Here is a 27,920-nt window from a genome sequence, read left to right as displayed (position 1 = left end):
CTTGTGTTCATTAAGAGAAAAAGTTCACTTCACAGAGAAAATGAAGAGGAAAAGACAAGTCATAAAGGACTGGACAAATCTGTAAGAAAAGGACTGTCAATTCAGTAGAAAACTGAGCAAGAGACTTGAGCAGGCCCTGCACAAAGTATGAGCAGCGAGAACACAGAAAGGTGTTCACCTTCCTTAGGAATCAGGGAAATCAAAAGTAAGATCACGGTGACCAGCTATTACACACACACAAGCATACCCACCCCAGATGGGCGATGATTAAACAGTTTCACAATGCCTGGGCGAGATTAAACAGTTTCACTATGCCTGCTGGGGTATGATTGATACAACCTCTGTGGAAACAGTTTGGCATCATCTGGTAAAGTTGAAGCGACATTTTGATCTACCCCTGGATTCCATCCCCAGATACAAATTCTCATGCGTGTGTCCCCAGATATACAGATACAGATGTTCTGTGAATATATGTGACTATGTAGATATTCATAACCACCTTTACGGTAACCAAAAAGTAGAAACAGTAGAATAGATAAATAAATTGTGGCAGATTCTGTACAGCAAGGAAAGTCAAACAACTAGTGCTACACATAGCAACATGGAGCAACCTCCCAAATGCAGTCATGAAGGAAAGAAGCCAGCCACCAAATGTCTGGCCAGCCCACAAAGTTAGAAATTATACTATTGTACATAGTAGTACATCTATCAGCCAAAGCAAGGAAAGGATTATCAAAAGCCGAGATGTTAATTACCCTGGGTGTGTGTGTGATTGGGGTGGGAGCAGGAGAAGGGGATTCCAGGGTTCTGGTAACGGGCTGATTTGTATTCTGGGATGGAAGTTCTGTGGATGTTTTATGCATTTTTCTGTGCATGAGTGTGTGTGTGTGTGTAATACATATATATATATGTAATCCATTTACAATAAAAAGATTAAAAAATAAAACTTTCATTTCTCTAGCAGCAGGTATTGGCAGAGTAATTTTATACATGGGTGTTCTTAAGGATATATGAATTCTTGATTTGCTTTAGAATTTTTGTGTGCAAACCTCTCAACTCAGGCACCATAATAATGTCTTTTGAGGCTTTTATACTTGGTACGGTGCATACTGCATTGTCTGAGTGCTTCGCCCTTCATCCCAAAGGATATTTGCTTCTATACTCCTTCCTCTGCTTTCCTCCCAACCTCAACCACCTCTGGCAGAGTCCCACAGAGAGCACTCAATATACTCTGGCTTTGAGGAAGAATGGTGTCCTGGATCACTCTGATGTTAGACAGGTCTCAGAGAATCAGGCTAGTTTGTGTCCTGTTAGCTGAGTAACAGCAAGCCTTAGCATTTCGCCACTAATTCAGACTAAGGTGTGATTGGCTGATAAGTTAAATTAATCTTAGAGGCATTTTGTCTTAACCCTGCATTTTCTGAAGTGTGCCCTGGAATATTGTTCCCAAATTTTCTCCACAGAAAAAGGATCCCATGGTAAAATAAATTTGGGAAACAACTTAGTAAATTCTCCTTCTGTAGGTTCACAGTGCACAGAAGCATTTAAAATTCTGAGAAGTTCTGTAGTAATGAACTGTGGTTAATTTCTTTTAACCAGGAGTTTCTCAAGAGTATTTGGCATACAACTATTAGCATCCTGCAGCATTAGCACTCCACAGAACACCCTTAAGGAAATACTCCCTTTAGCCCCAGGAGAGGAGGATTTGGTACTGTATTTTATGGGAGTGGAGCACTGGGCAGGGCCTAGGGAAATGAGCAGAGGGGTCTTCTAGTGAGATATTTTGCCACCTTCTTAGATCTAATCATCATTATTTTCTTCCTCCTACTCAGCTGCCCTTGCAGCCTCTCCCCTCTGCTTCCTCTTCAGCCCAGCATTCAGGAAACACTGAACTTTGCACCGTCTGCACAACCTTGGAACTTCCTTTTTCAAATGAACTGACAGACTTCCAACCTAAGTTTGGAAGTAAAGCAACAACCAAGAACAGTCCCCAGTGTGTCTGAGAGCCGTTGAGTCCGGCTGACCCTCGGCACGCAACACTGCCTGCAGGAAGAGGGAAAGACCCAAACCCCAACATATATGCATTACTGCGTATGTGAGGGTGTGTATATACACATACAGCAATGTGTAGCATAGTCTTCATGGGTTTAATTTACATCATTTAATCTAGTCATTCCGTGAGTTGCTCCTTTCACTCATCATCTGCATTGAACAGCCTCCAGCTGATACGGAGATGTGGTTCAGCCACTTTGGCTTCTGTGCAGTGTACCATTGCATGACTAAACCACATTTATTTATCCACTCTCCTGCTGACGGACATTTGGGTTGTCCTTAATTTTTAGCCCTTACAAACAAAGCTGCACTAAGCTTCCTCCTGTGCCTTCTGGTACTCTCCTGGAAGAGTGAGTCTACGTAGTTATCTCTGAGGAGATTTATAGCATTGCCACCCACATGCATTCTAAGTTAACTACATGCTGCCAATAGTTTTCCAAAAGGGCTTTGGCAATTTACACCCAAGCAGCAGCTTTTCAGAATTGGTATTTCCTGTATCACAAACACCACTTCATTTCTTTTTTTTTTTTAATCTTCATTTTATTGAGATATATTCACTTACCACGCAGTCATACAAAACAAATCGTACATTTGATTGTTCACAGTACCATTACATAGTTGTACATTCATCACCTAAATCAATCCCTGACACCTTCATTAGCACACACACAAAAATAATAAGAATAATAATTAAAGTGAAAAAGAGCAATTGAAGTAAAAAAGAACACTGGGTACCTTTGTCTGTTTGTTTGTTTGTTTCCTTCCCCTATTTTTCTACTCATCCATCCATAAACTAGACAAAGTGGAGTGTGGTCCTTATGGTTTTCCCAATCCCATTGTCACCCCTCATAAGCTACATTTTTATACAATTGTCTTCAAGATTCATGGGTTCTGGGTTGTAGTTTGATAGTTTCAGGTATCCACCACCAGCTACCCCAATTCTTTAGAACCTAAAAAGGGTTGTCTAAAGTGTGCATAAGAGTGCCCACCAGAGTGACCTCTCGGCTCCTTTTGGATTCTCTCTGCCACTCAAGCTTATTTCATTTCCTTTCACATCCCCCTTTTGGTCAAGAAGATGTTCTCTGTCCCACGATGCCGGGTCTACATTCCTCCCTGGGAGTCATATTCCACGTTGCCAGGGAGATTCACTCCCCTGGGTGTCTGATCCCACGTAGGGGGGAGGGCAGTGATTTCACCTTTCAAGTTGGCTTAGCTAGAGAGACAGGGCCACATCTGAGCAACAAAGAGGCATTCGGGAGGAGGCTCTTAGGCACAACCATAGGGAGGCCTAGCCTCTCCTTTGCAGCAACCGTCTTCCCAAGGGTAAAACCTATGGTAGAGGGCTCAACCCATCAAACCACCAGTTCCCTATGTCTGTGGTCATGTTAGCAACCATTACCACTTCATTTCTTTGGACATTTTTATTCCTGTCCATCTGATTTGTGTGAAATAGTACCTCATTGTTTTCCTCATTCTTAAATTGCTACATATTTCTTGCCTTATAACTTACTCAACTCTTCCTCTCTTTGTAGACATTCACCTTGTTTCCAGCTTGTATGTTTGTTTTTGGTAGTGCAAAGCAATCTTACACAAACATCTTACATACTAGTGTTTCGTTACTATCAGAATAATTGCCAGAACTCAGATTTGATTTCTGGAGCATATCAGCATGTTTCATTTTAAGAGACACTGACACAATACTTTCCCACAATGTTATAGTAGTTTTTAGTCCCACCAACTGAATATGAAAATACACTTTTACTCATTCCTTCACCAATATTTTCAATTTTGACAATGTAATCACCCCTGAGACCCTATTGTTTTAATTCACATTCCCCTGAACACTGGCAAACTGAGCCTATTTTCATTTGGTGGTTATCCGTACGCATCACCTCTTTTTTTGAATTGCCTATTTATATGCTTTATTTTTCTCTGGGGTTCTTTGTTTTATTAATTTAAAGGTGCTCTTTAAGTATTAGAATAGTGGCCATTTGTTATATGTATCGCATTTATCATTTGTCCTCTATTGCTTTTCTCACATAGAAGATTTTAGCTCTTTATTATTTAACTATGTGCATTGTTTTCCCTTTCTAATGTTGGGTTTCCTGCTTTGCTTAGGAAGGTCCTCCCCACCCCAATTTTACACACATACTTCTCTATTTTTGTCTAATATTTTTATAGTTTTGCTGTAAATTTTATGCTTTAACTCATCTGCCATGTATTATTATACATGATTGGAGGAAGGGCTGAACTCTCCCGGTCTCATTTGTTATGTAGCGTGGTCTTCACATTGACTGATGATGGCCACGTTGCCCAAGGCTGCTCTAGGACAGCAGCCACATGCATGGACTCTAGGGCCAGGACTTGGATTCAGCCACTCCCTGCCCACTTGCTCTGCACCCTGCAGAAGTCATTCAGCCTCCCCAGGCCTCAGTGTCCTCACCTGTAAAATGGGAGACTAGTAGTACCTACCTCACTGGGTCTTTGGGAAGAGTCAGTGAGTTCAATGGCTACAGTGGCATTTGGCAGACAGAAAGCACTCAATAAATGTAAGCATATTTTCTTGGGTCTGTTTCTGGACTTTATGGGTTAGTCTGTTTTTCAATCCCAGAGGCAAACACCATACCCTTTTGATTAGCATAACATTCTAATTTTCATATCTGTTTACTATCTCACTTCTCTTTTTAAGATTTTCATGGTGAGAATTGCTTTGAATGACATGTAAATTTGTTTATGTATTGGCATTTTTATTGTACTAAATCTTTCCCCCCCCAAGAATATAGGTAGGTATTTCTGCCCACCTGGATGTTGTTTAATGAACTTAACAGAATCTTAAATTTTCTTCCTTAAGCTCTTTTTTTGGAGGGGTGGTGATGGGGGAGAAACCAAATTTATTTTCCATCTTTATGTTATACAAAAACCTAGAAACAAAAGTTTTGTAGAGAAGGAACAAATGAATAATAAACAAGAGTGCAATTGAAATAATTTAAATTTGAAAAGTCTTCCATGATATTAGGATGATAATCATTTCAAAGCACATATTATTTCTGGCCTTCAGAATAGGTTTTGTTTACTGGCCAAAGTCTGCCATAAAAATGGTTTTCAGTGTCTGCTCTACTGGCTCTTAACAAAACTTTTGAGACCTTCAAGAAAAGTAATGTATCCCTGGTGCTCCAGTGCTGTGCTGAGTTCCACCAACTCATCTGCAAAAGTGTTGTCCACCCCTTGGTCCACAAGGAAATCCATTAGGTGGTCCTACAAGGCCCAGCCCAGAGAGTCTGTGTTGAGCATATAATTAGTGTCTTTCCAGACTCGCCAGTGGACGGAAAGCTCACTCCCCTGATGGTGAAAATGTCACTCTCGTCCTCCTCTTTCTTGTCCAACCTCATCCTCTGGATAGTGACAGTCCAACAGAAGGGCCTTCTTGCCATCATTCTTTGTAACTTCAGCCACAAAACTGGGAGTTGACATCAATTCATGCTCCTGCTCTTCAACCTTCTGCCCTTGTGAGGGCTCCTCCTCCCCATCCAGTGTGAGTGGGACGCTATTGTTAATGTTGAATGTGACAGTGACCTTTTCCCCAGCAACTGTCCGCACTAATGTAGCTTCTTTCCTGTTCGCTTCCAGCTCCCAACCTCCAGACATCTCGGGGAGGGACTTATGTTTTTAGATCTTCTCCTCCTTAATCTCATCACTCAGGAATTCTGCAAAAGCTTTGTCCCCTTCCGTGCGCAGCACGCCACAGCCGCAGCCACAGCCGCCGGGCCCACGAGCCGACCCCGCATGCATGCTGAGCAGCCCCAAGGCGGAGCCCAGGGCACGGGGCAGGCAGCGCAGCAGAAGGAGCATTGCAAACGTGGGGCGGAGGCGCGACACGTGCGACTGCTAAGGACCTTTTCCTTTAGCTCTTTTGCCTTTCTAGTTATTTTATACCAAGGGATATTATCACATTTGCTGTTCTGAATGGGATACTCTATTGTTTCTAGATCATTATTGCTGGGATAAAGGTAAATTACTAGTTTTTATATATTTGTCTTGTGTCAACATCTTACTAAACTCTTTTATTGGTTCTAATAGTTTTTTTTTAATAATTAAGTTATTTTAGAGATCTACTTACTCAATCATTTTATCTAAATAATGAACATTTTGTTTCTTATTTTCCATTATTTATGCCACCGATATTCTTTTCTTATTGCTGGAATTTCTTCTGACTGGAATTCCCAACACAAGTAATAGTAGTAAGAATGAACATCCATCTCTTGTCTTGATTTTTGAGAAAATGCCTTTGGTATTTGCATTTATTTGTTTAATATGATATTTGTTATTATTTTCTGATAAATGTTCTTCACTATATACAGGAAGTTATTCTTTCTAGTTTAAATTGTGTTTAGCTTAATTTCTTCAGTAATTTCCTCAAAAAAGGGGTGTGGGTGGTATGGCATCTGAGTCCTTGCACCTCAAAAAAAAAAAATCCTACTACCCTCACCAATTACTTGACTATATCCGTTAAAAACAAAACCCAGTAAATGCTTTACACTGTCTTTGCATTTTCAGTATGGCAAATGAGAAATCTAATGATGAGCTGATGATTTTTATTTTTATTTTCTCTGAAGCTTGTGAGACACACCCCTCCCCTTGTCTCATAATATTCTCTTCTCTCTTTGACATTTTTAAATTCAATCAGAACATTTCTTGGTGTGCCTTCTTTTTCTTTTTCTTTTCTTTTTTTTTTTTTTTTTTTTTTTTTTTTTGGCCTAGGGTTTAGAGAAGAGAGTGCTTTCAATCAGAAAACTTGGGTTTTTTTTCCATTATTTCTTTGATTTCTTTAATTCTCTCTCTATTCCTTTGTCTCTTTTGGCACTTCTACTCTTTGCATATTAAATCTTCTGCATCTGGCTACTGGATTTGGCGAAACCGTAAGGGGAAGGGCACAGTCTCCAGACTGCCAGGTCTGCCCAATACCTCAGGGAGATAGGGTCCGACTACAAAGCTAGAGGGGGAAGTCCACACAAGACCACCCTCACTTCTGACCCCAACCGCAAGTTCAGGGATTTCCCAAAACCACCCTCTGGCTCACTAACTTGCTAGACACACGTACGGAACACATAGAGGCTATTACACTCATGGACAGCGTTTGTTACAGGGGAAGGACACAAATTAGCCCCGGCCGAGGGAAGGCAGGGACCGGGCAGCGCCTGGGAGGGCTCCAGATGCAAAGCCACTGCTGTCCTCAGGACACGTCCCTCTCCTTGTCTCGATGCGTGACAATTCACAAGAAGTATTGCCAACCCAGGAAGCTCATCTGAGCGGCTGTGTCCTGAGTTTTCATTGGGGAGCTCAGTCTCCAGCCTCCCTGCCCAACCCCTGGAGATCAGGCTGATATGTGGCCTGAGGGGTCACCACGAGTCACCTCAAGTGCATAAAAAAATAAGGTGTGGCGCAGTGGGGGTGGAGGGTAGCAAAGACCCTCCTATCAATCGGGAAATTCCAAGGGTTTAGGGTTAAAATTGGGGTCAAAAGCCAGACCTCTTTTGAGCAAGGTTAAACTCTTTGCTACACACTGGCTTTCCTGTTTCCTGTTATTTTCAAAGATCATTTCCATTTCTTTGTGTTTTGCTCTGTGCTGTGTTATGATTTCTTCCAAGTGGCATAGAGCACTGCCTGGAATATAATCAATGCTTGATAATTATTTGCTGAGCGAGTAAATGTTGTCTTCCAGAAGACTCATCAGTTCTCAGCAGTCAGTACTCTCTCTCTCTCTCTCCATTGCTCGGTTGAATTTGTCTAGTCAGAAATCATGTTTTGTGCTTGCAGAAAGTCTTTTTATATTCAGCTTGCATCTCCTTAAGCATTATTGTTTTAAAAATAAATTAGATGTCTTTTCTGCGACTTCCTTAGTTCTGCCTGGTTGTTCACCCTTGCTTTTCCTCAATGGATTGGGATTTTTTTCTTTGTCTATTCATATCTGCAGGGGTGAGGTCCTTTGGCTCCTAGTCAGGTCAGGTTGTCCATGGCTCTCAGGCAACACTGACCTGCCCAGCAGTTGAAAGGATGTGGGTGTTTGGTTTCAGAGGGCCAGAAATAAGCTCGCTGGCAAATGGTCCTTTCTGTGGAAGCAGAGCAGGAATTCCCTGGTTCTCTGGATATGAGTGATGGAGAGAACAGCCGTTCCTAAAGCACCCAAGGTGGGCATTTTGGCCATTGGTCCTTCTCTGTGCTGAGGAAATGTGTCCCATGTCTTTCCAGGTAAACTCTATGCCTAAGAAAATGGGAGCGACGTTTGCTGGCACGTTGCTCCTCATTGGGCTAAATGTTTGCAGAATGAAAAAATCCAGTCCCACCGGGCTCTTAAAATCAATCAGAGCCCTTGAACATCCTAGTGCCATGGAGAAAATTGTTAATAAAACTTAAATTGATAAGACTAATGATAGTTAACTAATTGATAGTTAATCCTTATAGGCTACCAAATGACTGGCTCAATTTTAGACATATGTTGGAGAAGCTGTGAATTATTTTCTTTAAAATAAGGGAAAAATCAATAAATTAGTTGAGGCTTGTACACTTAAACACAATTTTATCCTTGTTAATGTATCAGCATCGGTATTATTACAAGCAAAAATAGACTTTCTTCAAGTCTAGGAAATCAGAATATTACAAGGAACTGGCAGTGGGAAAGGCAAGATGCTATATAACAGAAAGCACTCTTGAAAATGGGGTTGCTACAGGCTTGAGCATATCCCAGTCCACATTTACCTCTTATGATCCTAACGAGAGGCTCTCTGGCCAACAGGACTCCAAGATCCACAGTGGAGACTTTGTGATGTTAAAAATACAAGATCATATTTAAGGGAGGCAAGACTTCTTTGTGATCTAAAATCTGCTTGACATTTTACATCCTTCTCATAAGGGACAATAAAAAGGAAGGAGAATTAAGAATAAAAGTGAAAAAGCTAGTGTGCCGGTTTCAATCAATTATGTCTCTCACAAAAGCCATGCTCTTTAATGCAATCTTGTGGGGGCAGACACATTAGTCTTCTGATTAGGGTGGAACCTTTTGTTTAGGTTGTTTCCATGGAGATGTGACTCACCAAACTGTAGGTGAGATCTTTTGATTAGGTCATTTCCATGGAAGTGTGACTCCACCAATTCTGGGTGGGCCTTAATTAGATCACTGGAGTACTTGAAGAGAGTGCACAGAGAGAAGGAGCTCGGAGAAGCTGAGAGAGACATTTTGGAGAGAAGCTAAAATATGTAATCCAGAGTTTGTCCCCAGGAGAAGCTAAGAGCCAACATAGACACAAGTGTTTGGAGATGCTGGGAGATGCACACAGAAGAACATTTGGAGATGCTAAGCTAAGAGATGAAGCCCAGAGTTTTCCCCGGAGAATCTAAGAGAGGATCCCCAGATGCTCAGAGAGAAATGACCCAGGAGAACCAAGCAGAGAACTGAGAGAAGCTAAGAGAGACAGAAGCCCAGAAACATTTTGGAGAAAGTAACCTTGAAAAGCAACCCTGGTGCAAAGGACCAGCAGACACCAGCCACATGCCTTCCCAGCTGACAGAGGTGTTCCGGACACCATTGACCTTTCTTTAGTGAGGGTATCCTCCTGTTGATGCCTTAGTTTGGACACTTTTATGGCCTTAGAACTGTGCCTTTGTAACCTAATAAATCCTCTTTATAAAAGCCAATCCAGGAGGCGGGGCAAGATGGCAGACTGGTGAGCTGTATGTTTTAGTTACTCCTCCAGGAAAGTAGGTAGAAAGCCAGGAACTGCGTGGACTGGACACCACAGAGCAATCTGTCTTTGGGCATACTTCATACAACACTCATGAAAACGTGGAACTGCTGAGATCAGCGAAATCTGTAAGTTTTTGCGGCCAGGGGACCCGCGCCCCTCCCTGCCAGGCTCAGTCCCGTGGGAGGAGGGGCTGTCAACTCCGGGAAGGAGAAGGGAGAACTGCAGTGGCTGCTCTTATCGGAAACTCATTCTACTCATCCAGACTCCAACCATAGATAGACTGAGACCAGACACCAGAGAATCTGAGAGCAGCCAGCCCAGCAGAGAGGAGATAGGCATAGAAAAGAAAAAACAACATGAAAAACTCCAAAATAAAAGCAGAGGATCTTTGGAGTTCTGGTGAACACAGAAAGGGGAAGGGCGGAGCTCAGGCCCTAAGGCGCATATGCAAATCCCGAAGAAAAGCCGATCTCTCTGCCCTGTGGACCTTTCCCTAATGGCCCTGGTTGCTTTGTCTCTTAGCATTTCAATAACCCATTAGATCTCTGAGGAGGGCCCTTTTTTTTTTTTTTTTTTTTTTTTTAATCCTTTTTTCTTTTTCTAAAACAATTACTCTAAGAAGCCCAATACAGAAAGCTTCAAAGAATTTCAATTTGGGCACGTCAAGTCAAGAGCAGAACTAAGAGAGCTCTGAGACAAAAGGCAATAATTCAGTGGCTGAGAAAATTCACTAAACACCACAACTTCCCAAGAAAAGGGGGGTGTACGCGCACAGCCACCATCCTGGTGGACAGGAAACACTCCTGCCCATCGCCAGCCCCATAGCCCAGAGCTGCCCCAGACAACCCAGTGTGACGGAAGTGCTTCAAATAACAGGCACACACCACAAAACTGGGCGTGGACATTAGCCTTCCCTGCAACCTCAGCTGATTGTCCCACAGTTGGGAAGGTGGAGCAGTGTGAATTAACAAAGCCCCATTCAGCCATCATTTGAGCAGACTGGGAGCCTCCCTACACAGCCCAGCAGCCCAGAACTGCCCTGGGGGGACGGCACTCACCTGTGACATAGCACAGTCATCCCTCAACAGAGGACCCGGGGTGCACAGCCTGGAAGAGGGGCCCACTTGCAAGTCTCAGGAGCCATACGCCAATACCAAGGACTTGTGGGTCAGTGGCAGAGACAAACTGTGGCAGGACTGAACTGAAGGATTAGACTATTGCAGCAGCTTTAAAACTCTAGGATCACCAGGGAGATTTGATTGTTAGGGCCACCCCCCCTCCCTGACTGCCCAGAAACACGCCCCACATACAGGGCAGGCAACACCAACTGCACACGCAAGCTTGGTACACCAATTGGGCCCCACAAGACTCACTCCCCCACTCACCAAAAAGGCTAAGCAGGGGAGAACTGGCTTGTGGAGAACAGGTGGCTCGTGGATGCCACCCGCTGGTTAGTTAGAGAAAGTGCACTCCACGAAGCTGTAGATCTGATAAATTAGAGATAAGGACTTCAATAGGTCTACAAACCCTAAAAGAACCCTATCAAGTTCAGCAAATACCACGAGGCCAAAAACAACAGAAAATTATAAAGCATATGAAAAAAACAGACGATATGGATAACCCAAGCCCAAGCACCCAAATCAAAAAACCACAAGAGACAAAGCACCTAGAGCAGCTACTCAAAGAACTAAAGATGAACAATGAGACCATAGTACGGGATATAAAGGAAATCAAGAAGACTCTAGAAGAGCATAAAGAAGACATTGCAAGACTAAATAAAAAAATGGATGATCTTATGGAAATTAAAGAAACTGTTGACCAAATTAAAAAGATTCTGGACACTCATAGTACAAGACTAGAGGAAGTTGAACAACGAATCAGTGACCTGGAAGATGACAGAATGGAAAATGAAAGCATAAAAGAAAGAATGGGGAAAAAAAATTGAAAAAATCGAAATGGACCTCAGGGATATGATAGATAATATGAAACGTCCAAATATAAGACTCATTGGTGTCCCAGAAGGGGAAGAAAAGGGTAAAGGTCTAGGAAGAGTATTCAAAGAAATTGTTGGGGAAAACTTCCCAAATCTTCTAAACAACATAAATACACAAATCATAAATGCTCAGCGAACCCCAAATAGAATAAATCCAAATAAACCCACTCCGAGACATATACTGATCACACTGTCAAACACAGAAGAGAAGGAGCAAGTTCTGAAAGCAGCAAGAGAAAAGCAATTCACCACATACAAAGGAAACAGCATAAGACTAAGTAGTGACTACTCAGCAGCCACCATGGAGGCAAGAAGGCAGTGACATGATATATTTAAAATTCTGAGTGAGAAAAATTTCCAGCCAAGAATACTTTATCCAGCAAAGCTCTCCTTCAAATTTGAGGGAGAGCTTAAATTTTTCACAGACAAACAAATGCTGAGAGAATTTGCTAACAAGAGACCTGCCCTACTGGAGATACTCAAGGGAGCCCTACAGACAGAGAAACAAAGACAGGACAGAGAGACTTGGAGAAAGGTTCAGTACTAAAGAGGTTCGGTATGGGTACAATAAAGGATATTAATAGAGAGAGGGGAAAAATATGGCAAACATAAACCAAAGGATAAGATGGCCGATTCAAGAAATGCCTTCACGGTTATAACGTTGAATGTAAATGGATTAAACTCCCCAATTAAAAGATATAGATTCGCAGAATGGATCAAAAAAAATGAACCATCAATATGTTGCATACAAGAGACTCATCTTAGACACAGGGACACAAAGAAACTGAAAGTGAAAGGATGGAAAAAAATATTTCATGCAAGCTACAGCCAAAAGAAAGCAGGTGTAGCAATATTAATCTCAGATAAAATAGACTTCAAATGCAGGGATGTTTTGAGAGACAAAGAAGGCCACTACATACTAATAAAAGGGGCAATTCAGCAAGAAGAAATAACAATCGTCAATGTCTATGCACCCAATGAAGGTGCCACAAAATACATGAGAGAAACACTGGCAAAACTAAAGGAAGCAATTGATGTTTCCACAATAATTGTGGGAGACTTCAACACATCACTCTCTCCTATAGATAGATCAACCAGACAGAAGACCAGTAAGGAAATTGAAAACCTAAACAATCTGATAAATGAATTAGATTTAACAGACATATACAGAACATTACATCCCAAATCACCAGGATACACATACTTTTCTAGTGCTCACGGAACTTTCTCCAGAATAGATCATATGCTGGGACATAAAACAAGCCTCAATAAATTTAAAAAGATCGAAATTATTCAAAGCACATTCTCTGACCACAATGGAATACAATTAGAAGTCAATAACCATCAGAGACTTAGAAAATTCACAAATACCTGGAGGTTAAACAACACACTCCTAAACAATCAGTCGGTTAAAGAAGAAATAGCAAGAGAAATTGCTAAATATATAGAGACGAATGAAAATGAGAACACAACATACCAAAACCTATGGGATGCAGCAAAAGCAGTGCTAAGGGGGAAATTTATAGCTCTAAACGCATATATTAAAAAGGAAGAAAGAGCCAAAATCAAAGAACTAATGGATCAACTGAAGAAGCTAGAAAATGAACAGCAAACCAATCCTAAACCAAGTACAAGAAAAGAAATAACAAGGATTAAAGCAGAAATAAATGACATAGAGAACAAAAAAACAATAGAGAGGATAAATATCACCAAAAGTTGGTTCTTTGAGAAGAGCAACAAGATTGACAAGCCCCTAGCTAGACTGACAAAATCAAAAAGAGAGAAGACCCATATAAACAAAATAATGAATGAAAAAGGTGACATAACTGCAGATCCTGAAGAAATTAAAAAAATTATAAGAGGATATTATGAACAACTGTATGGCAACAAACTGGACAATGTAGAAGAAATGGACAATTTCCTGGAAACATATGAACAACCTAGACTGACCAGAGAAGAAATAGAAGACCTCAACCAACCCATCACAAGCAAAGAGATCCAATCAGTCATCAAAAATCTTCCCACAAATAAATGCCCAGGGCCAGATGGCTTCACAGGGGAATTCTACCAAACTTTCCAGAAAGAACTGACACCAATCTTACTCAAACTCTTTCAAAACATTGAAGAAAAGGGAACACTACCTAACTCATTTTATGAAGCTAACATCAATCTAATACCAAAACCAGGCAAAGATGCTACAAAAAAGGAAAACTACAGGCCAATCTCCCTAATGAATATAGATGCAAAAATCCTCAACAAAATACTTGCAAATCGAATCCAAAGACACATTAAAAATACCATACACCATGACCAAGTGGGTTTCATTCCAGGCATGCAAGGATGGTTCAACATAAGAAAATCAATCAATGTATTACAACACATTAAAAACTCGAAAGGGAAAAATCAATTGATCATCTCAATAGATGCTGAAAAAGCATTTGACAAAATCCAACATCCCTTTTTGATAAAAACACTTCAAAAGGTAGGAATTGAAGGAAACTTCCTCAACATGATAAAGAGCATATATGAAAAACCCACAGCCAGCATAGTACTCAATGGTGAGAGACTGAAAGCCTTCCCTCTAAGATCAGGAACAAGACAAGGATGCCCGCTGTCACCACTGTTATTCAACATTCTGCTGGAAGTGCTAGCCAGGGCAATCCGGCAAGACAAAGATATAAAAGGCATCCAGATTGGAAAAGAAGAAGTAAAACTGTCATTGTTTGCAGACGATATGATCTTATATCTAGAAAACCCTGAGAAATCGACGATACAGCTACTAGAGCTAATAAACAAATTTAGCAAAGTAGCGGGATACAAGATTAATGCACATAAGTCAGTAATGTTTCTATATGCTAGAAATGAACAAACTGAAGAGACACTCAAGAAAAAGATACCATTTTCAATAGCAACTAAAAAAATCAAGTACCTAGGAATAAACTTAACCAAAGATGTAAAAGACCTATACAAAGAAAACTACATAACTCTACTAAAAGAAATAGAAGGGGACCTTAAAAGATGGAAAAATATTCCATGTTCATGGATAGGAAGGCTAAATGTCATTAAGATGTCAATTCTACCCAAACTCATCTACAGATTCAATGCAATCCCAATCAAAATTCCAACAACCTACTTTGCAGACTTGGAAAAGCTAGTTATCAAATTTATTTGGAAAGGGAAGATGCCTCGAATTGCTAAAGACACTCTAAAAAAGAAAAACGAAGTGGGAGGACTTACACTCCCTGACTCTGAAGCTTGTTATAAAGCCACAGTTGCCAAAACAGCATGGTACTGGCACAAAGATAGACATATAGATCAATGGAATCGAATTGAGAATTCAGAGACAGACCCTCAGATCTATGGCCGACTGATCTTTGATAAGGCCCCCGAAGTCACTGAACTGAGTCATAATGGTCTTTTCAACTAATGGGGCTGGGAGAGTTGGATATCCATATCCAAAAGAATGAAAGAGGACCCCTGCCTCACCCCCTACACAAAAATTAACTCAAAATGGACCAAAGATCTCAATATAAAAGAAAGTACCATAAAACTCCTAGAAGATAATGTAGGAAAACATCTTCAAGACCTTGTATTAGGAGGCCACTTCCTAGACTTTACACCCAAAGCACAAGCAACAAAAGAGAAAATAGATAAATGGGAACTCCTCAAGCTTCGAAGTTTCTGCACCTCAAAGGAATTTCTCAAAAAGGTAAAGAGGCAGCCAACTCAATGGGAAAAAATTTTTGGAAACCATGTATCTGACAAAAGACTGATATCTTGCATATACAAAGAAATCCTACAACTCAATGACAATAGTACAGACAGCCCAATTATAAAATGCGCAAAAGATATGAAAAGACAGTTCTCTGAAGAGGAAATACAAATGGCCAAGAAACACATGAAAAAAAGGTTCAGCTTCACTAGCTATTAGAGAGATGCAAATTAAAACCACAATGAGATACCATCTAACACCGGTTAGAATGGCTGCCATTAAACAAACAGGAAACTACAAATGCTGGAGGGGATGTGGAGAAATTGGAACTCTTATTCATTGTTGGTGGGACTGTATAATGGTTCAGCCACTCTGGAAGTCAGTCTGGCAGTTCCTTAGAAAACTAGATATAGACCTACCTTTCGATCCAGCGATTGCACTTCTCGGTATATACCCGGAAGATCGGAAAGCAGTGACACGTACAGATATCTGCACGCCAGTGTTCATAGCAGCATTATTCACAATTGCCAAGAGATGGAAACAACCCAAATGTCCTTCAACAGATGAGTGGATAAATAAAATGTGGTATATACACACGATGGAATACTATGCGGCAGTAAGAAGGAACGATCTCGTGAAACATATGACAACATGGATGAACCTTGAAGACATAATGCTGAGTGAAATAAGCCAGGCACAAAAAGAGAAATATTATATGCTACCACTAATGTGAACTTTGAAAAATGTAAAACAAATGGTTTATAATGTAGAATGTAGGGGAACTAGCAATAGAGAGCAATTAAGGAAGGGGGAACAATATTCCAAGAAGAACAGATAAGCTATTTAACGTTCTGGGGATGCCCAGAAATAACTATGGTCTGTTAATTTCTGATGGATATAGTAGGAACAAGTTCACAGAAGGGTTGCTATATTATGTAACTTTCTTGGGGTAAAGTAGGAACATGGTGGAAGTTAAGCAGTTATCTTAGGTTAGTTGTCTTTTTCTTACTCCCTTGTTATGGTCTCTTTGAAATGTTTTTTTATTGTATGTTTGTTTTCTTGTTAACTTTTTTTTTCATACAGTTGATTTAAAAAAGAAGGGAAAGTTAAAAAAAAAAAAAAGAAAGAAAAAGAAGGAAAAAAAATGATGTAGTGCCCCCTTGAGGAGTCTGTGGAGAATGCAGGGGTATTCGCCTACCCCACCTCCATGGTTGCTAACATGACCACAGACATAGGGGACTGGTGGTTTGATGGGTTGAGCCCTATACCATAAGTTTTACCCTTGGGAAGATGGTTGCTGCAAAGGAGAGGCTAGGCCTCCCTATATTTGTGCCTAAGAGCCTCCTCCCGAATGCCTCTTTGTTGCTCAGATGTGGCCCTGTCTCTCTAGCTAAGCCAACTTGAAAGGTGAAATCACTGCCCTCCCCGCTACGTGGGATCAGACACCCAGGGGAGTGAATCTCCCTGGCAACGTGGAGTGTGACTCCCGGGGAGGAGTGTGGGCCCGGCATCGTGGGACGGAGAGCATCTTCTTGACCGGGGGGGGTTGTGAAAGGAGATGAGATAGGCTTCAGCGGCAGGGAGATTCCAGAAGGAGCCGAGAGGTCACTCTGGTGGGCACTCTTGCGCACACTTTAGACAACCCTTTTTGGGTTCTGGAGAATTGGGGTAGCTGGTGGTGGATACCTGAAACTATCAAACTACAACCCAGAACCCATGAATCTCGAAGACAGTTGTATAAAAATGTAACTTGTGGGGGGTGTCAATGGGATTGGGAAAGCCATAAGGACCACACTCCACTTTGTCTAGTTTATGGATGGATGAGTAGAAAAATAGGGGAAGGAAACAAACAGACAAGGGTACCCGGTGTTCTTTTTTACTTCAATTGCTCTTTTTCACTCTAATTATTATTCTTGTTATTTTTGTGTGTGTGCTAATGGGGGTGTCAGGGATTGATTTGGGTGATGAATGTGCAACTATGTAATGGTGCTGTGAACAGTCGAAAGTACGATTTGTTTTGTACGACTGCGTGGTGTGTGAATATATCTCAATAAAATGATGATTAAAAAAAAATGGAGTAAAAAACAAAAGTGGTATATAGTAAGCAAATTACCTGATAAGAATATTAACTATTTCACATTTCTACTTAGCGCAAGCAAAAATAAAGAGGTTTCAAGGTACTATAATGTTTGGCATTTATACTGCAAGCTTTAAATTATAATTTTATTCTACACAAGTCATGTCTAAGAAAATGGCCGTGCTCGTAAATAAAAAAAATGTTATATCCAGCAGGCAGTATTCTACTAGTCAAGAGAACTCTTTATAAAATTAGGTTTAAAAAATGCAGAATGTCTGATATTTATATTACCAGTGTAAAGGCTAAAAATCACACAAACCATACAGAAAATAAAGAATTAAATGATTAATAAAAAAAAAAAAAAAAAAAAGCCAATCCATTGCTGGTATTTTGCATAACAGCAACTTTAGCAAACTGGAACAGCTGGAATCCCTGAATATACTTTTGTTTTTTAAACAAACACAGACCATTGCCCTTTCTCTCAAAACACGAACAGCTTTTTGGTTTTGTGGTCCAAGTTTGGTGGATAAATAAGGACCTTGGGAGCTAATGATGTTGGCTGGTTAGAGCAGATGGATTATCTTTCAGGGAAGCTGTTTTGATTATAAAGGTGTCTGTCTGTCTGCCAGGGCTGCTCTAACAAACTCCACGGGCTGTGGGCATAAGCAACAGGGATTTATCATCTCACTGTTTGGAGGCCAGCACCACAGGATCTGCAGGGCCAGGCTTTCTCCAGAGTCTGCGGCACTCTGGGGGCCTGACGGGGTCCGAGACTCAGTCTCCACCTCCGTCACCCACATCTGCCTCCTCTCTCCTCTAGTGTCAGTCTCCTTGGATGATAAGGGCTCTGGCCACATTGGATCAAGGCCACCTGATTCAGTTGGCCCTCACCCTGTCTAACACCATCTGCAAAGGTCCTGTTTACAGACGGGCTCACACCTCAGGACCGGAGACCGGGACGTGGACGTGTCTTTGTGGGGCACGCGATTCCATCCAGAACACTCCAAACCTGCCGGCAGCTGCAGGGTGGAGGGAGGGCAGCCCATCCCCGCACTGAGCCCTGGGGAAGGGGTGGGGGTCCTGCTGCTTATGGACCCTAATACCAAGGCTTGAAAAAAGTCCCGCTCCCCCTGACCACCACACACCAAGCGGGCACGAGTCTAATGATGCCCGCGCTGACCAGGCCGCTTTGGGTGTGCAGCTGTGACAGGGCAGCTTCACCACTTCTCCTCCAGTGGCCAGTAAGGGAGGACGTGCTATGGGAGACGTCACCATAGAGAGCTGCCTCAGATGAACTCTCCTTCTAACCTCCTGTTCATTTGGTGGTGCACTCCTACTGTCCACTGACCCTTTGCTGCAAACCCCAGTCTCAGGTTTCGGGGGCCTCAGGCCTGCCACTGGGACGCTCAGGGCACAGCAGTGGTGGCTTCCAGCAGCCCTCTGGAGGGGTTGGTCGTGCCCCCCGCATGGTACACAGGCCGCCTGTATTGTGTTGACCTGACTCAGGTGCACCCGGGACCAGGTGTGACGTTGTCATGGCAACACAAGCAGCCGTCAGCCTGTGGCAGGGGCACGGAGGCAGGCACTGAACCCCGCTGTCTTCTGCTTTTTCATGCTCATGCTCAGCTGGATGGAGTGGAACCCCGGCTTCCCCTTAAGTATCGACGCCAAGTGCCACAGGGATTTACCCCGCGACATCCAGTTCGACAGTGAGAAAGGAGTGGACTTTGTGCTGAACTACTCCAAAGCGTAAGTTTACGAAAGCGCAAGGACCTGGGCAGCCCGGGCAGCGGCAGGACTGGGGGTGGGTCCCCTTCACGCCTTTGCTTGTGAGAGCCTTGAGTGGGGGGCGGCTCAGCCTAGCGCCTCTTCCCCCACACTTTTGAGCACACCTCGGCCGCCCTGCAGTTCCCGATCGCAGGATAACTCGAGTCTAAGCCAAGCTACAGTCTCAGGACCCCCCGCAATCAGGCAGCGGCTGTGTCCTCAGCCCCAGCATGGAGGTCTTGCCGGAAGGCCCCGTGCCCGCTTACATGTCACCCCCTCCGCGGCCGGTTGAGTGTGGACAGTGTCCAGGCTGGACGCCAGAGGGCGGGGGCCCCACAGGGGCGACGGCCAACGTGCCTGATTCCTTGACGTGCCCCAGGCCCCCCCATGCCTCACAGCCCCCCGGGAGGCCACTGCGGCCGTCACCCCCGTTTTGCAGTTGGGGGAGCAGAGGAAGGAGGAGGTCAGCTACCTGGCCCCAGGCCACCCTGCAAGCAAGCGGCAGAGTGTCAGCACTGTGCTCCCTCTTCTCCTTCTGCTGAGTTTGAATTACTGTAGGGATTTTGCTAAAACTTGTCAAAACTCACGATGCAGCTTCCCAGCCCCACTCCAGGGCTCCCAGAGGCCTGTGAATCTGTGTGTTGACCCCTCGTGGGATTCCAGAATCGTGCAAGTCTGGGGAAGACCACACAGTGGTTCTGAACCCTGGGGGAGCATAGGATCCCCCTGAGGAGCTTTCCCAGCTGCCCACACTGGGCCCACCGCAGAGCAGCAGCCAGCCTCTCCAAGGAGGGACCCCAGCCTCAGCCGAGCCAACGTGCAGTGGGGCTGGGACATGAACCCAGGTGGGCTCTGGGTCAGTGTGCACTTAACTGAGGAGCTGCTTCCCGCGAGAAGGCTACCTCGATTGCTCAGGTGTCTGAAAGGAGAGCTGTGGGAGGCCACTGAGGGGCTGGTTTCCAGTGGGCAGATACTCCCAGCCCTGAGCCAGGCCCTGCCTCCTCTGGACATGGAGGGGGACCTCTCCACAGGCACACACACTTGCACATGTGTACACACACATGCATGCAACCCCACACTTACGTTCACACCCACAAATGCACACATACATGTGCAAACATGTTGACGTGCATGTGCACATACATACACTGGCAGCCACACCACACGTGCGCACACATACATACACCCCAAACCCCATAAGTGGCCTCTGCAGGGCAGCCCCTGGAGTCAGACAGACCACATGCAGTCATCTCTCTGAGGCTGCAAGTAAAAGGGAGGGAGAAGTAAGGACCTGTCAGGTCTCTCCTAAGTGCAGGGCACTTTGTGGCTACTTTCTACGTAGAGGTGTCCATTTTAACCTTCCCAGCAATTCTAGGAGGTAAAGACTATTATTGACAGGTTCCAAGTGAAGAAACTAAGGCTCAGATGAGTCAGGGTCAGTGAATTTGCATAAAATCTTACAGGCAAGAAGTGGCAAAACCGGGATTCGAATCTAGGTCTGTTTGGCTCCAAAGCTGGGGAGTTATTCCATTACTACAGTCCAGAGCAAACTGGATCATAAAATGAAATTCAAACATCTGGACTGGTGACAAAGCAGTACCTGGCATCAGCCTATGTGGGAAATCACAGCAATTAAATATTTCTTTCACTTTGCTTCCAGGGATTGGTGCTTTTGAGTCCAGGGCATGTAGCTCTATTAGAGCAGAGCCCAGACCGGATAGGACAGGCAGCCGGGCCCTGTGAGAGGAGCACCGTGCTGCACTGAGGGGAGCACCACTGTGCTTGGGAGTGGTGGGTGGAGGATGGAGGGATGGATAGAGGGATGAAGGAATGAGGGATAAATGATGAATGGAAGGATGGATGTGTAGATGGATAGAGGGATGGAGAGATGAGGGATAAATGGATGAATGGAAGGATGGATGGATGGATAGAGGGAGAGAAGGGTGGATGGGTGGATGGGTGGAGGGAGGTAGAGATGGAAGGATGGATGGAAGGAGGGAGGGAGGGATGGGGACGTGTGAATGCCAGGTAGTGCCTTTCTTACATCACAGTTCATTAAAGAGGGAAAGGACATTTATTACTCAGTGTTCCCTGAAGTCACTGTCCTCTTTGTAGCTCAGGAGCTCGCACAGCAGCTGCCACAGAACAGGTGCTCAGGAAATTCTGTCAGGCGACCTGAGTACCACCAAGCTGGCTTTCGGGGCCCCTGCTGCCACCTCACAGGCCTTCACTTCACTGTGGGGAAGGGAGACCCCCCAGCCCCCACCTGGAAACCACACACTCAACAATTATCTCTCCCTGTCAGAATTTCCCCAGCAGGGCTAAGGGCAGCCCAGCCCAGGGGCTCTCAGTTCCCATGGTGCATTTAGCCATCTAGACAACAGAACTCATGCCCTCTCTGCAGCCGGGGCAGGGGTACCGTTCAAAAGCTCCCTCCGGGACTCTAATGTGCAGCAGGGCTGAGGGATGCACCCCTCTCGTCACCATCCACCCATCACTAGGATCTGGGAGCTCACCCCTGCCCCCAGTCCCATCATCTCTCCCCGGGGGATGTTCAGGAACGTCCTGACTGCTTCCCCGGGCTCCATCGCACATGGTGCATTTTCAGGTGCACTCTAAATTGTCAGAGGCTCTTTCGAAAATGCAAACCTGATTCTTTCGCTCCCTATCTGAAATCCTTCAGCGATTTCCCCCAACTGCAGGAGAGAGCCCCAGCGGTGTCTCTGCCCAGCTGACATCCTGATGCCTCCCCAGCCTTCAATCTTGTCCCGTCTCCCCTCACACCCCATGCACGCCAGCGACATGGATCCAGAGCTGCCTCGCGGAGTCGTTATGCCTCCTTGCCTTTGCCTGAGCTCTTCCTCGGCCTCAAACACCCTCCTCCCCTTCCCTGCCTGGCTCAGTCCAACGCATCAGCTTTCAAGGCCTGGGTGAGGTGCCCCCTTCTTGGAGGCTCCTGGAGGCCCCTGGCTCTCCCTATGCCCCTCTCAGGCCTGCAGGCCCCTCACTCTCCACATGCTCCAGTGCCTTTTTTAGCCACTGGGGCTAACTAGCAGGAACAGGGCAAAGAAATCCTGGCTCAGCACATTGGGGAGCAGGAGAGTTGAATGCCATCTCCAGGCACTGAGCCCCAAGAGGTGCACAGGCCCCGCATGCAAGGAAGGTGCAGCCTGAGCCAAGAGGGCTGGGCGGCAGGGAGCAGCTCAGCCGGACCCGCCTGGGAGACTTGGGGGTGTGGGGGGGGGCTCTGGGCCACTGATCCTCTGGAAGCTAACCTCACAGAGCCTCGGTTTCCCCACCTGGAAACGAGATGACAGCTCCTGCTCAGGGTTGTTGGGAGAAGAGAACGGGACCAAGTACAGTCCTCGTCCATCCTGCATGATGGGGACAGGCCACCCGCTGAGCACCTGCCCCCTCAGACTGGTTCCTGTCCTCGAGGTGCTCCAAGCAGGCTCGTCCATGGGGTCCAGGAAGCCTTCCTAGCAAGGGGCATCTGACCTGACCTTGCTGTTGGCCAGGCAGACGGGAGATGGGGGTATAGAGAATGGGGAACAGATGCCCCGTCTGAGAGCACAGCATCTGCAAACGTGCGATACGGTGTGACCCACTCAGAAAACCAAGTGGGTTGTGACATGTCCTGATGGCATCAGAGGACAGGCAGTGTCTGTGTGCTGACCACTCACTGTTTGCAGTGTGGAACTTGATGGCAGTGATTGCCAGGGCGGATAAGGGAATGTCCTATTGAAAGGAAATTGAGAAAGAGAACTTCCTTCCCAGCACAGAAGGTGACGGTGCAGAAAGGGACTGGTCTCAGGGGGGCGAGGTGGGGCAGCCTCCCGCGAAGACAGGGCCTGCCCTGAACCTTTGCCACCTCCCGAAGCAGAGTCCCAGGGATGCCACGTTTCAGAGCAGGGTAAAGCATCAGGTGCTTCAGAGAGGGTGGGGGGTGTTAGGAACACCAGGGATGTGCTTCTCAAAAGTCATCGGTGCCCCCAGGGAGAGCAGTTTCGGGGGGTGGGCAGAGGGGGAAGAAGTGGCACCATGAGGAGGAGTTCACAGGAAGACTCTTCTGTGGACTGGGCATGACAGATAGAAAGGGTTTGAATGAGTTAGAGGCGCTGGGAGAAGGGGGCGCTGCAGACTGGGCGGTCAGTTCATCCACTGGCCTTGCTTCAGCCCTTAATACTGACCCAATGTGTTCACCGTAGCAGTCACTAATGTTTGCCCAACTCTTTTTGGGTGCCCATGGTCTAGAGGCCTCAGTCAACCCTGTGGGCCAGGGATGATCATGGTCCTCATTTTACAGATGGGGAAACTGAGGCACAGTGCGGTTAAGGTCACGTGGCCAGGAAGCCAGGGTGGGTGTGGGAGATGCCAAGATCCTCCAGTCCAGCCTCCTTCTTGGACAGGTGGGAAACTGTGCACCCCAAGTGCAGGCTCCCAATAGATGGGGTGAAGAGAACCTGCAGACCAGGGCCCGGCTGCCCCCTCCGCTGCTCCGGCTTTGGCCACTCTGCCCGGGCTCAGCCAGTCCCCGCCTGAGCCATATCAGAACATCCGGCCAAAGAGGCCGTCCCCGCTGGCCCTCCGGCTTGGGCAGTTTTGTTTCCTCATCGCTTCTGGGTAACTCGGGCGGCTTGCTTCCTCCGAGCCGCCTGCTCTGCCTGGAATGCAGCCAGCCTCTGCCCAGCTCCGGGCTTCCCCCAGACAGTGAAACTGTAGAATGGAAAATGGAGAAGACATTAGAAGGAGGCGGGCAGGCAGAAGTAGAGGAAGTAAGAGCTCCCACCTCTCCCAGCACAGGGCTGGTGCCCCCTCACACCAGCAGCTCCACGTGGGACACGGCCTGGCGTGGGATCAGGGGCCAGGGGTCCAGCTGACTAGCGTTACCTGGCTGTGTGGCCTCCAGGGAGTCAGACACCCTCTCTGGGCTGCTGTCTGCTCTTTAGTGCAATCACAGCTCTCTGAAGTCCTCGAGGCTGGATGTCTATAAGTATGTAGGGGTATTTTGTTCCTAGATGACATGCAAGTGTTTCCTCTTAACTCGCCTTCTTCCGGGATCAGTGACCTCCTCTTAGTACTGCCACACCCAGCCCTATTTTCAGAGTGAATCTTCTGCTCTGCGGTCAGAAGGACCCAGTTGGGGAAACTGTGACCCATGCGAAGTGGTGGCTCACACCCATCCCCCTGCAAGGTCCCCGGAGTGGGTGGTGAGCCCTGGGCCTCAGGGGCATCCCTGGCACATGGCCTCTTTCCTGGATGCCCATCAAGTGCTGGAGCCCTCCTCAGGGTATGCAGGGACGTTCGGCGGCTGGAAAGACCTCTCCTCTCCCAGAAGTAAGTCCTTTTTCACACCCAGAGTGATGCTAGCATCACCATGAGATAAGGTTCTCAGTCCCAGGGTGCTCAGGCAGGGAGGAGGAGGAGGGCTGAGGGCTCTGGGTGCCGAAGGAGCCACTAAAGGCTGGAAGGCGCTTAGCAGTGGCCGCCCCGGGATGGCCCCAAGAAGGGAGTATGCAAAGCCCTTCCTCACCCATGAGGTCTGGGGTGCAAGGGCTGGGACATCGTGGCCCCTGGACCCTGCAGCCAGCCAGGCGCGCAGGCAGCCCCCGCCTCTGGGCCCCGGGGTTGAGGAGTGAGAAGGCTCGTGACTCTCATACCTTCCCCATGAAAACAGGGTGCCCGTGCAATGAATCCGAGGGGGGCCCTAACACTGGGTTGGGGGTGCTGGGCCTTCGCAGGGCAGGTCAGGGCTGCTGCTTTGGGGACCGGACCTTGCAGTGTAGGATGGGCCGGAAGGGGAGCCCCCGGGGAGCCCCTGGAGCAGCGCCCCGGACATAGTCCCTTGCACGGGGAGTCCCCGGTGTGCGCTGGGGGGCCTGGGCTCTGTGGCGAGCCCCGCAGCCCTGCCCTGGTGGTGCTTCAGATCTGAGAGTCGGCCAGGAGGGCAAATGAATTTGAACTTGAGCCTTGGCACGAACCAACAGAGGAAAGGAACGGGAGGTATATGGGCCTGGGGATGGGGTGGATACCCCGGGAGCGCGCATCTTCGCTGGGCGAGCCCTCCAGACGCACTCACCCCTGAGTTCAGTGGGAAAGGGACCCCGGGCATCCCAGACAGCGGGACCCACACGTGCCAAGGATCCGAGCCGGGGCGCAGGGAAGACAAAGAGGGCAGGGAGGCCTGAGCTCAGAGGCGCAGCCGGGGTGGAGGCTGGGAGAGCGCGCGGCGTATGTGGACAGTGGGGCAGAAACAGGCTGGGGCGGATGGAGAAACGCAGGCAGAGGCTGTCACCGAGCGGAGGCCGGAATTATCAAACCTCGGCCCTGCTCCCTGCTTGGGTCCTACAGGGACGCCTGGGGAGACACCCCTCCCCCCTCCACCTTTCCCAGGCCCCTCCCGGGCCCTGCACCTTCCCCGGGGTTGCTCAAGCACCTCTGATCTCGCGCCCGCAGCCTGCAGCCTGCATTTTGAATCGAGGGATCTCCTGCCTTGGTTTTGTTTTGTGCTTCTGGGTCATGATGGAAACGTCTCTTCCATCCCCCTTAACACCAAGCACGAAACCAGGGTTAGGCAGAAAGCAAAGGGGCTGAGCTGCTCATCTTCCCCCAAGAGGCTCTGGAGGGCAGCTGCGGAGGAAGGAAGTCTTCATCCCTGTCCTTGGAGGCTTGCAAGGAGCTGGCCCATTAAGTGGGGGTCTGCAAATATTCCACGGAGAAATGGATGAATGAATGAATGACTGCACGGATGAACAGAATTAGAGGAACCAGAGACTGTCCTAGAGGGTGGCCTCGCTGTTCTGACTGGCAGGTGTGGGTGGTGGCTTCTGTCCTGACTCCACAAGGCTTGGGAGCCTCCCCGCCGCTCTGGGGGTGTGGAGAGGCCCAGTGAGACGATGGTCAGAAGGGGCTCTGAGGCAGAGGCATGGCCAGGGCTGGGGGTGAGGGACTGATGCTGTCCCCTGGTCCGCAGGATGGAGAATCTGTTCATCAACCGCTTCATGCATATGTTCCAGTCCTCCTGGAGCGACTTCGCCGACTTCGAGAAAATCTTCGTCAAGATCAGCAACACTATTTCTGGTGGGTGTGCCCTGGGGGGGCTTCTCGTGGTGCTGGGGAGCAAAGGGGTGCCATTTCCCCATCCGGGGCCATGGCATCCGGGCCCTGCTGTCCGTCCCAGCCACGTATCGCCCCGCATCCCAGGGCAGTGTGTGTCACCTCTGTCTACCCTCGCTCATGAAGTCTGTCCTCCTTGGACACTCAGGGCAGACCACCCTCAGCCTCACTGCATCATGGAAGGCCTCAAAAATGTCAGGAACTCTTCTTTACAAGAGTCGTGTATGATGCTTGTGAGCAGAGGAAAGGCGGATTTAGCTTGTTGTGGAAGTGCTTATCTTAAAAGCAGCATTCCTTAGGATGAGCATTTGATTAGAGGAATAGCTTAGAAATCAGCAGACGGCACAGGAAGGACAAGTCCTCAGCAAAAAGATAAGGAGCCAGAAACCATTGGAGAAAGAAGAGGGGCTGAGATAAGCACAGGGGGAAATGCTGCCTTTGCCAACCTGTCCCTGGTTCTCTCCAACCCTCCTCTCCTTGTCCCTCCCCACAGGGCTGAAGGACCCTGGGTTCTTGAAAGAGGGGTGCCCCGGGAGGCCTGGCACCTGTGATGGGCAGGGGGACACGCGTGGGGGGTGGAGCCTGTGCCCAGCCAGCCCTCGGGACTCTAGTGCCGTGCCAGGGTCAGGACGGCCGCAGCCTGGGCTGTCACCCCCACCCAGAACCCCCGCCCCGAGTTCAGCCTGGTCCATGCTTCTCTCTCCCCTCCAGAGCGGGTCATGAAACACTGGCAAGAAGACCTCATGTTCGGCTACCAGTTCCTGAACGGATGCAACCCTGTGCTGATCCAGCGGTGCATGAAGCTGCCCGAGAAGCTTCCGGTGACCACGGAGATGGTGAAGTGCAGCCTGGAGCGGGAGCTCACCTTGGAAGAGGAGGTCGAGGTAGGGCCTGGGCTGGCTGATTGCGTGGTCACCCCCCTCGGGGCCAAAACCGCTTCCTGCTGGCCTGTGCTCACCAGGACTCCATCTCCAGGCTCTTCCATCTGGCTGGTGGCAAGAGGAGCTGCTCTCGGTGAAGTAGCCACTTCCCTTTTCCTGGCAGCAAGGGGTTTGTGCTGCAAGGGCCCTGGGCATTTATGCCAACTGTCTCCTGCAACATCAGAAGAGGAATTGGGGGTGACACGTCTCCACAATGCTGGTGTCTGGGGACATATGATCAGTAGTTTATTAAATTTACTTACTGGGGCTTGGTTGTTTATTGGACAATGTAACAGAGGCTTGTTGACACATATTGTCTTCAAATTCTGTTGCCCAAGGTGAAAAACCTGGAAAAAGCAGCAGCACAAAAAACAAGAGAGAAAACTGATAGCGTTTTTCACTTTCTAATTAGAAATGTTTGTTTTAGTTTGCTAAAGCTGACAAAATGCAATGTACCAGAAATGGGCTGGCTTTTAACAATGGGGATTTGTTAGCTGACAAGCTTACAGTTCTGAGGCCATAAAAATGTCCAAACTGAGGCAAT

The 27,920-nt window shown here is 46.9% G+C and overlaps 1 protein-coding gene across 2 annotated transcripts in view; it reads left to right on the top strand.

The window, feature by feature from the left end:
* Positions 1 to 27,920, top strand: part of ALOX5 (arachidonate 5-lipoxygenase) — a 66,682-nt gene that overhangs the window by 21,048 nt on the left and 17,714 nt on the right. Inside the window, exons 4-6 of one of the 2 annotated variants that reach the window (XM_037804781.1) lie at positions 19,200 to 19,322; positions 26,314 to 26,420; positions 27,168 to 27,340. In XM_037804781.1, the coding sequence (XP_037660709.1) occupies positions 19,200 to 19,322; positions 26,314 to 26,420; positions 27,168 to 27,340 (403 nt within the window). Of the gene's footprint in view, positions 1 to 19,199; positions 19,323 to 24,483; positions 24,678 to 26,313; positions 26,421 to 27,167; positions 27,341 to 27,920 lie in introns of those variants that run through there. The other variant, XM_037804782.1, reaches the window with a different exon arrangement.

This window comes from Choloepus didactylus, chromosome 15 (genome assembly GCF_015220235.1).
Source record: "Choloepus didactylus isolate mChoDid1 chromosome 15, mChoDid1.pri, whole genome shotgun sequence".
NCBI lineage: Eukaryota > Metazoa > Chordata > Mammalia > Pilosa > Megalonychidae > Choloepus > Choloepus didactylus.
The sequence above is the reverse complement of the archived record's forward strand: the minus strand, read 5'-3'. Positions and strand labels throughout refer to the sequence as shown.